Source organism: Bicyclus anynana, chromosome 4 (assembly GCF_947172395.1).
Source record: "Bicyclus anynana chromosome 4, ilBicAnyn1.1, whole genome shotgun sequence".
NCBI lineage: Eukaryota > Metazoa > Arthropoda > Insecta > Lepidoptera > Nymphalidae > Bicyclus > Bicyclus anynana.
The window spans coordinates 9,799,423-9,816,605 of record NC_069086.1 but is presented as its reverse complement, the minus strand read 5'-3'; the positions used below and the strand labels follow the sequence as shown (position 1 = coordinate 9,816,605).

Below are 17,183 nucleotides of genomic sequence, written 5' to 3'. Positions count from 1 at the left end.
GGTGGGAGGCTTCGGCCGTGGCTATAGTTACCACCCTACTGACAAAAACGTACCGCCAAGCGATTTAGCGTCCCGGTACGATGTCGTGTAGAAACCGAAAGGCTTTTGTGTGCTTTTTCATCCTCCTCATAACAAGTTAGCCCGCTTTCATCTCAAATTGCATCATAACTTACCATCAGGTGAAATTGTAGTCAAGGGATGATTAGTAAAGAATTAAAAAAATGCATAAACTAAAATTACATCAAATGAAATACCCTTCGATTAATAATATACTTTATATTTTAAGAATAAAAAGAATAAACAGAGGATGATGGACGAACGGTGATCCGAGCCAGCGTACCATCCGATACCAATATGCCGAAGATGCTGAAATGAAAAATAAACTTATTTATTGAATCCAATAAAAATGTTTTAAAAAATAACCCAGTACTTCTTTACTACAATAATTTAACTACCATAAGTCCTCATTCGCACGAGAGTTAGAAAAGCGATACATTAAAGCCACAGCCTAAGCGCTTTTATTTACGTTCTGAATTTAAATGATGCTCTATTTCCAACGCCCAAATCGAAAATGAAACACAGCTCGATAAAAAGCGTCTCGTTTTAAAAACGCTGTCGTATGATCATATACTTGGAAATGCATTTGTTGTATTTGAACGCTTTTTCAACGAAAAGGTAAACTTGAGCACTTGTACTTCGAGCATTCGCCGTTTTTATATTTGTCAAACTGAACAACGAGCCGAGCCAAGCATAGAGCCAAATATTACTACGAACATCTTGATAATTCTAGCGAACGCTCCATACGATATTTCTATTCCAAGCAAATCTGCTCACTAGAATGCTCGCCAGAACGCTTGACAGTATGCTCGCCTAAATGTTCTCGTATTTTTCCGTGATGTAACATTCGTACGAATGCTGAAGTCTATCGGCACCTTTAAAAAAACTCTCGTGCGAATGAGGGTACACAGACTTATTTTTCGAATAACGTTTTTTCTATAACAAATCTCAAGGAAATAAATCCTATGTTGCTTCAAACTATAATGAATAGACAAGTGAAAACCGCATAAAACACGTTCAATTTTTTTCTTCGAGAATAGGTAAATTATTCTCAAACATACCTGGAAATTGAACATTATTTTGACAACATTCTTCGAGATAAATCGAACTTGCTGTACTGGTCGAGCAGCGGCCGGTATTTGTTGTATGAAAATTCATATCTGTCGTGTTCAGCGGCCAAATAAATTACTATGTTAAATTATATTTCTCGTGTAATTAAAAAATGGAACGATCTTCTACTCCGCAAAATGGCGACCAAAGAGGTAACTTATCAAAGGTTTAATTTAAATTTCGAACTGGCTTGCACATAGAAATCTGTTTAATGAAAACAAACTATTGTTATTAGTTGTTCCTCAACTCATTGGTTTTAAAATAGTATTACACGTAAAACTTTGAAATTCTCAACTCAAACCAACATAATTCCCAGAAAGTCCACTTTCAATTTTAAGAATTGTACATTCAATAATTGTATTTTGAAATAAAAGTTCTGAATAGTACTACTTAGTTTAATTAAGAAATGTACTATACAAGCCTTGGCCGCAACTAGATATTGATGGACTTACGTGTATGTGCTTCGGCTTCGCCTCGGCCCACATTCAAACGTTCGTCCATCAATGCCTCACTTGCCGGGTGCTGCAGTAATGAAGGGCCCAACTATAGTGTCGTAAAAAAATTATACTCGCCTGATCAAGCATCATCATTTTTGGTAGGAGCATCCTCCCAGGTGCCACTGCCATTGCCCCAGTCATCATCAACAAAGGCTTCATTTTCTCCTTCTGCTTTCTCTTCTTCTTCTTCTCCTTCTCCTACTTTAACAAAATTAGGCTACATGGTGTATAAACTTAAGTTAGTGAATGTTGATATATTTTCAGAAGACTTCTTATTTCAAGCAGTACTACAGGCACATGAGGCTTAACTAGGGTTGCCAACCGTACTACAATATATAGTATTGTATTATATTTTGGGTCTGCGTACTACATACTATTGAAGAAATGTATAGTACGCAAAAATACTATATTTTTAACACTGAAATCTAACAAAAAAATCTTTAATTTTGAAACTTTATAAACATTCGTTTTCGATAGATACAATAGCGTATTATAGAGTACTTTAAGCAAACAATATAAAAACGACCTTTTGGTTTTCAATCATTTAAAAATCGCATGTGAAAAAGCATATAATATGACACTCTTATTTTAGCCAAAAAACCTGAAAATACAACAAATCCAAACAAATATAGGTAGTTTTTTATGAAAATAGACGATTTTTTTTCACATTTTCTGTAAAATACTATATTTTCTTGAGCATAAATTTTTATAGCTAAACCTGAAATACACCTACATTTTTCTAAAAAAAAAAAACCCTAGGCTTAACACTTACGCCTCTGGCTGACAAACAATGGAGCGGAACTTGTAAGAAGTGTTCCTTGCATACCCTGCGCTGCTTTGTTTTTATAAGCGATAGTTTTCCTTATTATTACTATAAAAAAAACTATTTGACTAAATATTTAATTTAACTGTAATAGTTGTTGAACAACAAACCGAGAATTCTATTATTTTTTTAAGTTAAAACCTTAGTTTTCCAACTAAAATCTACATTACGTCTAGTGCCACTATGAAGTCAGAAAATTTACCTTCCATTTCCTCTTCATCATCCTTCTCCTGAGACTCTATAAAAGAAAATTAGGAATATTATATTCTATCCATTTATTCATTAAAAATCGACAAGTGACTTTTTTTATTTTATAAATTATACAGGGGGCTGGGAAGTATTTCCCATAACTTCAAGGTGTTGACGAGTCCACTTATAGGAGCCAAACTGCATAACAAATATTTTTTGAACTAAAAAATAAAAGCTAAAAAATTAAATGTTTTCATACAAAGTTATTCAAATAATTCCGACAACACACGTCTTTATCTATCCTTGCATTTTAAAATTCAAAATTCTCGCACGTTATAATAACAAGGATACATATATAGGACACTTTTAAAGATCTATTTACAAAAGAAATATTATTTACTCAGAAAATATTAATTTCAGAAAACAGTCATGTTCTTTGAAATTTTTTTATTATTAAACGAGTAAAGAATATAATCCCAGAGCTATGTCAAATACTCCCCAACACCCTATATATAGGCCTTAGGGCTGAGGCATTTGGGCCTATGAGGTCAGTTCACTCTATTGGTCCAACTGAAGCAGTCAGAGTGCTCACCATCATTGGCCTCATCAGTTTCTCCCTTCATCATCTTGAGTATATGCTGCTTCTCCTTGCTGAGATGCCTCTTGCCATTGAGGTGCATTGTCATCTGCTCGGTGCATGTCACAGAAGTCTACAAACAATAATAATACTTGATTAATCCTTATTTTAATAATAACACAATAAGATTTTGCGATTTTGACTGCTAGGAATTCCAAATTGGTCTTTTTTTGACAATCCTATTTTTTTCCTAAATAAAATTAGTCAAGTTACTGCTTATAACATTGGCTATCAGCCAGTGAAATTCCTGACAAAATCAGTACAACCATTTCAGAGATTAACCAGAGCAAACACTACATAAATAAATATTACGTGTCGGCGAGTGAGTTATTTGATAGGTTAACAAAATCTACGTTAATTATTGTGAATTGAATTAGAATCGTGAATTGGAATCAGGTTTTCATGTAATTAGGATTTAATTATTTATTGTTTAAATAAACAGGTACTGTAGGCTGATCACGTGACTCTCGTCCAATAGCATCGCGTACAAATGGCGCGTAGCCGGTACGCTTGACAGAGTGAGGCACCCTGCTCTGCTTTAGTGAAAAGCTGTTAATTTAAAATTACAAATAGACACAGAAGTTTTATTTATTATTATAGCCAATACCACCTAACACGAAACAAAAACCCGTGCGCATTAGCTTGACACCTGGTTACCAAACACATCCATACAAACAGTACAAACATCATTCAAGCCTGGTGCCAAGTCAATCCGCACGAGCTGTATGTACGCGTTGATCTATCACCTGCACTATCCTATGAACAATCAAGAGCACATTATTACCTTGCAGATATCACAATACAGTTCTGGTTGAATGTTTTTCATTTCCTTCTCCTTCTTGTTCTCGTCTTCCTCTACCTCGCCTTCGGCCTTCAGATGCTTTTTCTCGCGGCGAATGAGCTGCGACCTGTGACATAGGATTCATCATTATCATCAGGATAATGATGATCTGATCATGACTGCATGATCATGATGGGCGATAGAACGAGCTATCCTCGGAGGATCTCTGCGTGATCGAATCGATCGAACCGGTCAACGAGTCACAAAGCTGACATAGTTGAAGAGCCGATGGACTATGGAGTCCCAAATGCTGGAATGGCGACGCAGCACTAGAAAGAGCAGTGTTGGTCGACCCCCCACCAGGTGGACTGACGATAACAAACGGGATTCGCTGGTTGCAGACGGCTCAGGATTGTGATGTTTGAAGTCCCTACAAAAGACTTATGTCTTGCAGTGGACGTCCATTGGCTGATATGATAATGATAATGATGATGATGATGATGAAGTATGGTAGCCAATTATGGACTTTGGAATATGGTGGCTTTGGTAGGTTTAAATTTTTTGATATCTTCTCCTGGGTATCATGAGATAGCTTGAGCTAGAGCTTCGTGGCATATTTCCGAAAAGCACCGAATTGAGGAGCGAATGAGGCATTATAATATCAGATAGCATGTTACTTACACTCTATCAGCCATTCCGCGTTGCAGCAAAAATGGATTCTTCGGGTTCTTACGTCCCTCGACAATCCTAGGAACATAAAGCATTACAATTTATTATAATTTGTTTTTACAGGATTGAAGTTAACAAATTATTCAATTAAATTTTTCTTTTGATAGAGGTAATTCATCACTGGGTAATAATAAAAACTATACTAAAGATAAAGTTATCAACCAAGAGAGTCCGAAGTCGCGAAGCAACAAAAGGAAGCCACTTTCTTCTCCCGAAACTCTACCGATGCGCAAAAGTACCTATTATGCTCATAAAAAGAGTAAAACCATTGACTCCTATATGACATCAAATACTACTCTATCGAGCTCTACAATAGTATCGCCTCGAACTTAGCAACGAAAGGCCTCTCTCCTTCCAATATATAAAAACAGTATAACAAACAGTATCTCTCCCAAGCCGGCTGGTCCCCAAGGGAGCAGTAGACCTTCACCCTCCATCCAACATCACCATCTATATTACATTGCTACATTTAATGTGAGATCTCTTGTAGGAATAGGCCGCCTAGAAGAATTAGAACATGCCCTACAAAATATCAAATGGGACATATTAGGAATATCGGAAGTTAAAAAAGAAGGAACACATATCATAGAGCATGACGAATACATATTACTTTACACAGGAAAGAAAAGTGGAAGTAATGGGGTAGGATTTATGGTAAAAAAGAAGTTTAAAAATAACATAATTGACTTTATGGCAATTTCTGATAGAGTCGCTAGATTGGACATACACATAAAAAGCATTTCAATGAGTATCATACAAATCTATTCGCCAACTGAAAATTCATCTGAAGAAGAACTAGAGTGTCTCTACAACAACATTGAATTGGCCCTCGAAAATACTCTATCGAAAACATACTTAATAGGAGACTTCAATGCCAAGATCGGGTATGCCAACTCAGAGGATAACACTGTTATGGGCCCATGGGGATATGGAAATCGAAATAAGAGAGGATCAAGACTTATTAATTTTTGTTTTGAAAACCAACTCTACATAATGAATAGCCACTTTAAAAAGAAACCAAAACAAAGATGGACGTGGAAATCGCCTGATGGTCGTACATTTAATGAAATAGATTTCTTTATTACCAAAAGTAATGATATATCCTGCATCCGTAACATGGAAGTAATTAACACCTCACACCCAACTGATCACAGATTAGTCAGAGCTACTCTTGCCATTACAGAAAAACATCGCAAGCACAGAAGAATTTTTGGAAAACATCAGTCAGGATACCAGCCAATTGAATGCGAACACGTAAAAAATGCCTTCACAGAACTATCAAAAACACTAGAAACTACAAATGACATACAAAAAACTTATACAAATCTAATAAATACAATCCGAGAAAGCATTAATACATTGCCGGATAGAAAAACGGAAAATCGAATTCAATACTACGTGACAGATAAAGTGAGAAAAATGATTTCAGAAAGAACAGAACTCAAAGGAAAATTATTTAAAACAGACTCTGAAAGAAATCGTTTAAAATATCTTTATAAAAAAATTAGAAAATCCTTAAAAACTAACAAAGAACACTACAAATTAAAGGTATTTGAAGAGGAATTGAGCAAAAGGAGATCTGTAAAACGCGGAAATAAACGTTTAAATAACACGAAAGAGTGGATACCAACTTTGAGAAACTCATCCGGCGCCACTACTACAAACAGAAACACCATTATTAAAGTAGCTACCGAGTTTTATCAAAATTTGTACAAAACGCCAGTCGAAAATGACCAATAAGAGATAAGAATATAGTTGAGATCCCTGTATTTCTCGAAAGTGAAATCCGGCGCGGAATCAATTCTTTGAAGTGTATGAAAAGCCCAGGAGAGGACAACATAACAAACGACACTATCAAAGCAATTTCCGAACCACTGACTCCTATATTAACCGAACTATTTAATAACATTTTAGAACAAGAAAAAATACCAGAACAATGGGAAACCTCAATCATAACCTTACTTTATAAAAAGGGAGACCCCCAGGAAATTAATAACTATCGGCCCATTAGCTTATTACAAGGGTTATATAAATTATTTACAAATATAATACTCTATAGGCTAAAGGGAGAGTTTGAGATCCACCAACCCCGAGAACAAGCAGGTTTTCGAAGAAATTACTCTACCTTGGACCATATTTTTACTCTTCGTCAAATCATGGAAAAATATGTAGAGTACGGAAAAACTATGTATTTAGCATTTATTGATTACTCCAAAGCTTTCGATTCCATTTTTTATGAATCCTTGTGGAGTGCTTTGAGGAGTCAAAACGTTGCTGAAAAATACATAAATATCCTTAAAGAAATCTACACGAAGAGTAAAGCAATAGTGAAACTTGAAAAGAGAGGGAGACCTTTTGAAGTAAAGCGAGGAGTAAGACAAGGGGACCCAATTTCGCCCAACCTTTTCACGGCTCTCCTAGAGTACATCTTCAGAAAGTTAAAATGGACCGGTTTAGGATTAAGTATAAATGGAGAATGTTTAAGTAATCTTCGCTTCGCCGACGACATAGTTTTACTGGCAAGAAGTCACGATCAGCTTGTACATATGATTAATACTTTAGATTCCCGCAGCCGAGAGTGTGGCTTACAAATGAATTTAGAGAAAACTTGCGTGATGACAAACAGTGACCGATATAAAGTTTCAGTGCAGGACAACAAGATTAAATATGTGGATGAGTATGTATATCTAGGTCAGAATATATCCTTCAAAGGACATTATGTCGATGAAGTCGATAGGCGGATCAAAAAAGCCTGGGCTGCATACTGGTCCTTAAAACATATATTTAAATCAAATATGGATGTTAAATTGAAGAAACAGGCAATGGACTCTGTAGTAACGCCAACTCTTTTATACGGCTGCCAAACGTGGCCGATCACTAAAGAAATAATTCATAAAATACAGGTTTCCCAAAGAGCCATGGAAAGGAGCATGCTAGGCCTAAAAATAAAACATAAAATAAAAAATAAAATAATAAGGAACAGGACAAAAGTTATAGACGCGGCCAAACTAGCATGTCTCCTAAAATGGCGCTGGGCTGGACACATAACAAGGACAACGGACGGGCGGTGGACAGAAAAGGTATTGCACTGGTACCCACGTGACGAGCGCCGGTCGAGAGGCCGGCCGCGACGACGCTGGCGCGACGACATCGTAGACACAGCGGGGACCACTTGGACAAGGTTGGCGAGAGATAGAGATACATGGAGAAGGATGGAGGAGGCCTATGCCCAAAAATGGGCGTTCCAATAATTAACTGACATAAAGAACTGACATAATATTAACAATGACGAAGAATTTTTCTGACATAAAATATTTATTAACATTTAAAATTGAAATTCAAATCAAAATTTAAATCAAACTTATAATGTACAAATTGAAATTGACATGTTTAAAAATTAATACTAAATTTATTATGTATAATGTTTTGCAATTACTTTTATATTATTGGAAATAAAGGCTTTATTTATTTTATTTATTTTATTTAGAGGTAATTCAAACTTTCAATTAAAATTCTCTTTTGTGGCTCGGAGAGACCGTAACGCTAGCGGTCCCGGTCATTATGATTAACATCTGATCGTGTAATTTCTTTTGACAATGCATTATTACACTAAGCCTAAGTGATGGGTCTAAACTTCATATCCCCTGTCCTTTACGGAATGAGGTTTGTAGGACTGAGATGAGCACCAAGACATTTTAAGTGACGAGAGAAAGACAATTTCAACCAATAGCGTATCGCTCTCTCTTTCCTTTCATTGGGGCGAAATGGTTTTTGGTCATTGATTGTGCATCCACTTTTTAATAGGAGATCGATGGCGTAGAGTGATAATTTAACTCAACAAATAAGTATACGTCTTTTTCACTGGATAAGTCGTTGACGCAGGCCTCCAGTAGTGCTAACATGCGACCAACGAGATAATCTCGTGAAGAGAAATAGACAAATTGAGAAGTGAGAAAACTCTGCCACCATTGACTTTTTCCCTATTTCTGTTCAGTTGATTTCTCATCCTGTGTTGGGCCGCTACAATGTGCAAATAATACGAATACATACGCTCGGTGCGGTTTCCCGGCGTAGTGAGAGTCCGAGTGGCTCTTGGACGTGATGTGCACGTCGCACAGCTCGCAGTACAGTTCGCGGGCCTTCAGCGCTATCTGAAACACCATACGAGTACGTCGCATCAAATAAATAACTCTAGGCGTCCATATTTATAAACATAGATTCTCTTCAAAGTAAAGTAAACTTTAATAGAATGTTACTACAAGTAACATTCTAAGTATAAATGTACAAGACTATTTTAAAAAATATCTCAAAAATTACTGAACCGGATTTGCAATGCAAATTGAACTGTTCCATTAAACTAACGATACAGATATGTGGGATATGCGCGAACAAACATACATTCATTTATAAAATTTGACACACAATATGTTTACAAGCTTGTATAAATAATCATCTATACTAATATTATAAAGCTGAAGAGTTTGTTTGTTTGTTTGATTGAACGCGCTAATCACAGGAACTACTGGTCCGATTTGAAAAATTCTTTCAGTGTTAGATAGCCCATTTATCGAGGAAGGCTATAGGCTATATATTATCCCCATATTTCTACGGGAACGTGAACCACGCGGGTGAAACCGCGCGACGTCAGCTAGTAAAAAATATGTATACAAGCAAATTTTGTATATATAATTATATTTTAATATGTGTGTTGTATGCTGGAATGGGGACCCTGTACTACAAAGCGCAGTGTTGGTTGACCCCCACCAGATGGACTGACGACATCAAGCGAGTCGCAGGGATTCACTGGATGCTGATGATGATACGTGTGTTTATTTTATGCTTTTATATCTAATAGGTGTAGGTGTCCTCTGAAAACGCGACATTCAAAAGTATGAAAAAAAAATTGTTTAAAAACGTCATCTCATACATCTTCGAGGTACCTCAAATGCATATCATATGCGGCACACTGATACGTTTAAAACGTACGCAATGGCGTTTGCAAGTAAAAATACGTTAACTTTATTTTTTTAGTTCAACAATTAAAACATACCGAGCGCAGCTAATTCGCCCAGTGATTGTTTATAAACCAAAGTTCAGACGGAACTTTTGTCAAGTCTGCTAGATTAAGTTTAACCCTGAGTTTTACTCTAAATAATTACAGAGAAATGTAACAAGAAATGTATGAAATTAAATAGAAATAAGTTAAATCTTCACGTCTTTAAAAACGTGAAGACAGACAATTTGCTTTAATGTAAGTTTCAAATTTGACGACAGAGTTCACATAAGTTTCGCTTGATACAGTCTGTCCGCGGGTCCAACGTTCCCACGGACAGCGTCCCAAGTGATGCGCCTCGCTAAGTGATGGCGCGTTCCCATTATGTGAAGCGAGTTGTCGACAAAGTTTCTACGGAAACGTTACGTTGGCAAATCATCCAGTTACCTCTTTGCCGCGGCGAAAACCAACATCCGGTTGTCGGTTTAACCACTTTTTTTGAGTTTTCAAGTGGTTTTTGGATATGTAGTGAATCCGAGCTGCAACAAATTAAACGTATATTGCGGTTCAATACCAATTAGTAGTACAGTGGACCCCCAGTTATCCGTCAAACGATTTGCAGGGCAGTGTCGGACTATTAAACTTTTAGCATTTAGAGTAGCTACTGCCTGCTGAGTAAAGGCCAGGTATACTGTAATCCAACAAATTACAAATCAAAATGATAAGTTTTTTTCTGAACTACAAATCATGCTACATATTTTTTAATTTTTTTTTATTCTTTACAAGTTAGCCCTTGACTACAATCTCACCTGATGGTAAGTGATGATGTAATATAAGATGGAAGCGGGCTAACTTGTTAGGAGGAGGATGAAAATCCACACCCCTTTCGGTTTCTACACGGCATCGTACCGGAACGCTGTATCGCTTGGCGGTACGTCTTTGCCGGTAGGGTGGTAACTAGCCACGGCCGAAGACTCCCACCAGCCAGACCTGAACAAATTAAGAAAATCTCAATCTGCCCAGCCGGGGATCGAACCCAGGACCTCCGTCTTGTAAATCCACCGCGCATCCCACTGCGCCACGGACACCGTCAAAATTACGAGTATATAATGTATATTGTGTCGAATTTAGTAAACAAAAAAATGTACTAAAATATGTAATTAAAAATTATGAATAAAAATTGTAGATAAGTCGAAGTGCAGGAAGCGCCGGATTAGTCTGGGGTCAACTGACCGGGAGCCACTGTAATTTTTTTTTCGACATAAGCTAAATCAAAATGAAAGCCTCAATACTCACAAGTAGCAAATGAGTCAAAACTCTGAGCGCAGATACCACAGTACTCTGGCTCCATCAACTGCAGCAGATCTCGCGGTAGATTCTTCAGGTGTTCCTTTCCAACACCGCATCCTGTAATATTATTGTTAAAGTGATAACTCGTAGAAGGGTAAAGTGAAGTGAAGTTGGCAATTTGACACTTGCACTTGACAGAGCGAACTTTGGACTGATTTTACGACCATAGACAGAAAATTTCTACTTGTTGCTGTCAAAATGTTCTTAATTAAATGCCATAATTAATTAGATTCAATTAATTAATCAGTTTAATTTTACTTGCCATGAAGTAAATATAAAGTTTGTTGTATTTAAGTGTAGATACAGGACTTACTAATCTTTAAAAAAGTGAATATAACTTACGCGCAAGATATTTTACTGTCCTGTCATCTGTAGGTTGCCTACGCATTGGTGGGCCTTGCGGTCCAAATCCTCTTCCCCACATGAAATGTGGAGGCCCCTGTGGCCCAGGCCCAGAGGGAAACAGAGGCGGTGGGGGCCCAAACTGAGGTCTCGTAAAATTGCGGCCGTACCCAAAACCGGGCGGGCCATACCCACCGCTGTAATCCCCGTAAGCATTATTGTAACGATCATTCCTGTAAGAAATTTGTTACGTTAATTCTTGGATACCTAGTAATAATATTAATGCAATAGGCATTAGTAAATTATGGTCCTAATGTAAACATTCTAAAGTGAATACATGAACAAGTCGAAGTCATTCTAAATGATATAAATATACTTTTATTAAGGAAATAATAATCTCAAGATAAAGATTAAAGGATTAAAAAAAATAGTATACCTAATGCCAATTTTAACATTCGGCCAAATAAATTACAAAGACGGCTCTGTGATAATGAATGAACATGAGCATAAATCTTTCATAATAATAATATTAGGACTTTACCCATAAAGTTGGAGATTTGTATGGAAATTTTAAAATATAAAAATTTTGGTACTTTTTTTACTCTAGATAATGAAAGTACTGTACCAAATTACAATACAATTTTAACATTTTGATAGTAAGTTTGGAAAGAGCCTATCTTGAGCCTTACTTTATGTGCACTGTTTGCCACCAAACAAAAATTGTACAAATTTTCAGTTTCTTCATGGTTTCAAAAACTTCCACAATTTTACAATTAAAAAACTAAAACAAATGACTAAATTTGAAATTAGATATTTGAAATTAGATATTAGAAAAAAAATATTTGAAGATTGAATTGCGTGCAAATACACAAATATCAAATCTGAAAAGGTTTGTTAAAAACTCTTTATCTCCATGCCTAAACCTATTAAAAGTAATGAAAAATTATGCTTACTGGAAGAATTTCTTGTTTTTTGGACCTTTGTTTTGGTTTGGAGGTCTTTTTGCCATCTGTGTGCCTACATTGTTTTTTGAATTTTGATTAGGCTGGTTATTAGACTCTTCATTGGCATTTTCACTAGCCATTTCATCATCATCCTCAATAAGGACCACATTTTGGTCTTGTGTGTCTGTTGCCATGTTACTGTTATATGGCTTGCCTGCAAAATATAAAAGACATAATGGACACCTGGTTGTTTATTCTCATAGACTTAGGTTTTTATAAGATCCTGCGAGAACTGTTTTGATGATTAGGACACAAAGTATGCCTATCCTTTGCTCCAGGATGCAATGACTTGCAACTTTCAAGGTGAATCATCATCATCATCATCATCATCATCATCATCATCATCATCATCATCATCATCATCATCATCATCATCATCATCATCATCATCATCATCATCATCATCATCATCATCATCATCATCATCATCATCATCATCATCATCATCATCATCATCATCATCATCATCATCATCATCATCATCATCATCATCATCATCATCATCATCATCATCATCATCATCATCATCATCATCATCATCATCATCATCATCATCATCATCATCATCATCATCATCATCATCATCATCATCATCATCATCATCATCATCATCATCATCATCATCATCATCATCATCATCATCATCATCATCATCATCATCATCATCATCATCATCATCATCATCATCATCATCATCATCATCATCATCATCATCATCATCATCATCATCATCATCATCATCATCATCATCATCATCATCATCATCATCATCATCATCATCATCATCATCATCATCATCATCATCATCATCATCATCATCATCATCATCATCATCATCATCATCATCATCATCATCATCATCATCATCATCATCATCATCATCATCATCATCATCATCATCATCATCATCATCATCATCATCATCATCATCATCATCATCATCATCATCATCATCATCATCATCATCATCATCATCATCATCATCATCATCATCATCATCATCATCATCATCATCATCATCATCATCATCATCATCATCATCATCATCATCATCATCATCATCATCATCATCATCATCATCATCATCATCATCATCATCATCATCATCATCATCATCATCATCATCATCATCATCATCATCATCATCATCATCATCATCATCATCATCATCATCATCATCATCATCATCATCATCATCATCATCATCATCATCATCATCATCATCATCATCATCATCATCATCATCATCATCATCATCATCATCATCATCATCATCATCATCATCATCATCATCATCATCATCATCATCATCATCATCATCATCATCATCATCATCATCATCATCATCATCATCATCATCATCATCATCATCATCATCATCATCATCATCATCATCATCATCATCATCATCATCATCATCATCATCATCATCATCATCATCATCATCATCATCATCATCATCATCATCATCATCATCATCATCATCATCATCATCATCATCATCATCATCATCATCATCATCATCATCATCATCATCATCATCATCATCATCATCATCATCATCATCATCATCATCATCATCATCATCATCATCATCATCATCATCATCATCATCATCATCATCATCATCATCATCATCATCATCATCATCATCATCATCATCATCATCATCATCATCATCATCATCATCATCATCATCATCATCATCATCATCATCATCATCATCATCATCATCATCATCATCATCATCATCATCATCATCATCATCATCATCATCATCATCATCATCATCATCATCATCATCATCATCATCATCATCATCATCATCATCATCATCATCATCATCATCATCATCATCATCATCATCATCATCATCATCATCATCATCATCATCATCATCATCATCATCATCATCATCATCATCATCATCATCATCATCATCATCATCATCATCATCATCATCATCATCATCATCATCATCATCATCATCATCATCATCATCATCATCATCATCATCATCATCATCATCATCATCATCATCATCATCATCATCATCATCATCATCATCATCATCATCATCATCATCATCATCATCATCATCATCATCATCATCATCATCATCATCATCATCATCATCATCATCATCATCATCATCATCATCATCATCATCATCATCATCATCATCATCATCATCATCATCATCATCATCATCATCATCATCATCATCATCATCATCATCATCATCATCATCATCATCATCATCATCATCATCATCATCATCATCATCATCATCATCATCATCATCATCATCATCATCATCATCATCATCATCATCATCATCATCATCATCATCATCATCATCATCATCATCATCATCATCATCATCATCATCATCATCATCATCATATTAGCTGATGGACATTCACTTCAGGACATGCACCTTTTGTAGGGTCTGCACCTTTTGTAGGGTCTTCCAAACATCACAATCTTGAGCCTTCTGCGTCCAGCGAATCCTTGTGACACGCTTATGACATCTGTCCACCTTCTGGGGAAGTCAACCAAACCTGTGTTTTCTAGTGTGGGGTCACCATTTCAACACCTTGGGAGCCTAAAGTGGCTGAGTGGCCAGAAATAGGTGAAATATAAAGTCACTTTAGCATCTATAAAATTTATTTACATTTTTATCACATAGTCTTTATGTTTATTACATAATTTAATGGACAGTCAGTAAGTACTCTGTGTAAAAATACCATTTGCCCTACAATAAATTCTCAATAAGCTAAAAACTTATATGGATTTTAGGGACACCATTATGATATGATATGATTTAGGCTAGGTTATTGTGAGGTGGGTTTAAGCTCCAAATTACCTCTCATAGAAAAGATGCCTAGTAACCCTAAACACGAATTTGTAAGGAAATTAAACAGTAGTGCAGTAGTGCCACTATACTGCAGCCTTTCTTGATGCGTACTGTTTATCAACAAACAAATTAAAAATGAGAATATAAATCACTAATCATTTCACATCTAACAATAATTATAATCAATTTGTTCTTAAATGCCATGATAATAAATTTCATTAATAAGTTTAAAACAATTAGATATGGTTAATATATTTTATATACAATTTTATATGCAAACCATACATAATTTAAAATAAATAAGTTATGAAATGCTAGCTAATGCCTACACCTTCGTCTGAGTTGAATTCAGTTTTCACAAATCCTACGGGACCATGGCCTTTTTCATGGAAGTTGAAGAAAAAGGAAGTAAATCCAGATTAATATCAATATTCTTTTTAAATTTCAGGCAAATTGCTTCAGTAGCCCCAGCATAAAGGAGGAACAAACATACACACTTACATGTGAGTGAAAGTGTGTACACACAGACCTTTATAATATTACTGTGATTTGTTTGTTGGTAAATAGTGCACATCGAACATGGCTGTAGTATAGCTCTGAAAGTAATTATCACACATAACCTGTTACTTCTACAAAATTGCTCTATTACAAACATATTCTTATTACAAATATAATTAAAAACTGTCATCATCCTAGTGATTCTAGTACCTATTTGATTTGTATCTGTATGTAGTGATGGGTAACTGTAAAATGAGAAAAAGAAATAACTCTATAATTGTGTATGGTTCTCACTGAAAGTTGCTCACTTTGTCACTCTCTTGCTCAATAGCACAATAAATTCTCTGAATAGTTGTAGTTGCTAAGCTTTCTAAAACAGATATTGTTCCTTACTTTTGAAATGTAATTTGTTATTTTTCATTTCTGTACAACGATTTGAATAGTCATCATTCTCTTCAACTTTCTACTATTACCCTCCATCACTTAAAACATTAGCTAAACCAAGTGTTTTAAGTTGCACGATCATTAATGTTCGCTATGTAGCATTGTGATCCATTACAACAAATCGATTGATAAGTAGTATGTACCGCCACTTCGCTGTGTAATAGTTCGCTTCGGTATATTATGATAAAAGCAAAATTAAGTTTTTCTACTTACCAAGAACAGCTGCAGCAGGCGAAACCTCACGTTATTAGTAACGGATTATAATCAGACAGGTGCCTACCTATTTAGCTAACGGTTTAGTAATTAAATTAGCTCTTACAAATTAAAAGTAATCGGAATATTTGGATGATGACGAAAACGTAGCCAAGCCGCCATCAAGCCGCAAAAAAAACCACAGACCAGTGTTACCAACTCTCCAAAACATTTATCCCTAAAGTTTGTGTCAAAAACCCCTAAAATCGCCCTAATTATTGAGTTGTCCCCCTAAAACATTTAAATTCATAATAATTTAGAAATAAAATGCTGTAATATGTTTCAAAAGTCTATATTTAATACAGACAAAATATTACATCTTTATCTGAAGTTTCAGATATTTTTTTGAAATCATACATGTTGACAATTAATAAATTTAACAATTTTTTATTCGATGAAAATTGCCGCCAGTTGCCTCAGAGTTCTATTTTGTGTTGTAGAATAATGTATTATATGTCGTTATAAGTCGCTAGGTCAAGAAAGAAATATTAAAATTATCATCAATTTAAAAATATTAAAAAGTCAAAAAATCCCTGAAAATACCCCTAAAAATTTCAGACCCTTAATAAAATCCCATTTCACTTATTTGCCCCCTAAATCTGGGGGGAAAACCCCTA

General features: G+C 35.5%; 1 protein-coding gene across 3 annotated transcripts; it reads right to left on the bottom strand.

Moving 5' to 3' along the window:
- Positions 1 to 260: 260 nt before the first annotated feature.
- LOC112043298 (zinc finger matrin-type protein 3) lies at positions 261 to 16,707 on the bottom strand. 3 transcript variants are annotated; one of them, XM_052891620.1, is made up of 13 exons: positions 16,528 to 16,707; positions 15,874 to 15,968; positions 12,462 to 12,666; positions 11,509 to 11,741; positions 11,113 to 11,223; positions 10,264 to 10,355; positions 8,874 to 8,974; positions 4,776 to 4,841; positions 4,098 to 4,221; positions 3,269 to 3,386; positions 2,690 to 2,725; positions 1,740 to 1,865; positions 261 to 366 (listed from the first exon to the last, which is right to left on the bottom strand). In XM_052891620.1, exons 2-12 carry the CDS (start codon positions 15,944 to 15,946, stop codon positions 1,744 to 1,746), a joined length of 1,281 nt encoding a protein of 426 aa, XP_052747580.1. In that variant the 5' UTR covers positions 15,947 to 15,968; positions 16,528 to 16,707; the 3' UTR covers positions 261 to 366; positions 1,740 to 1,743. The 3 variants fall into 3 exon arrangements, with proteins under 3 accessions (XP_052747580.1, XP_052747581.1, XP_023934398.1); XM_052891621.1 differs by having other exon boundaries at positions 1,740 to 1,862; XM_024078630.2 differs by lacking the exon at positions 15,874 to 15,968 and having other exon boundaries at positions 16,528 to 16,706.
- Between the last annotated feature and the right edge of the window lie 476 nt (positions 16,708 to 17,183).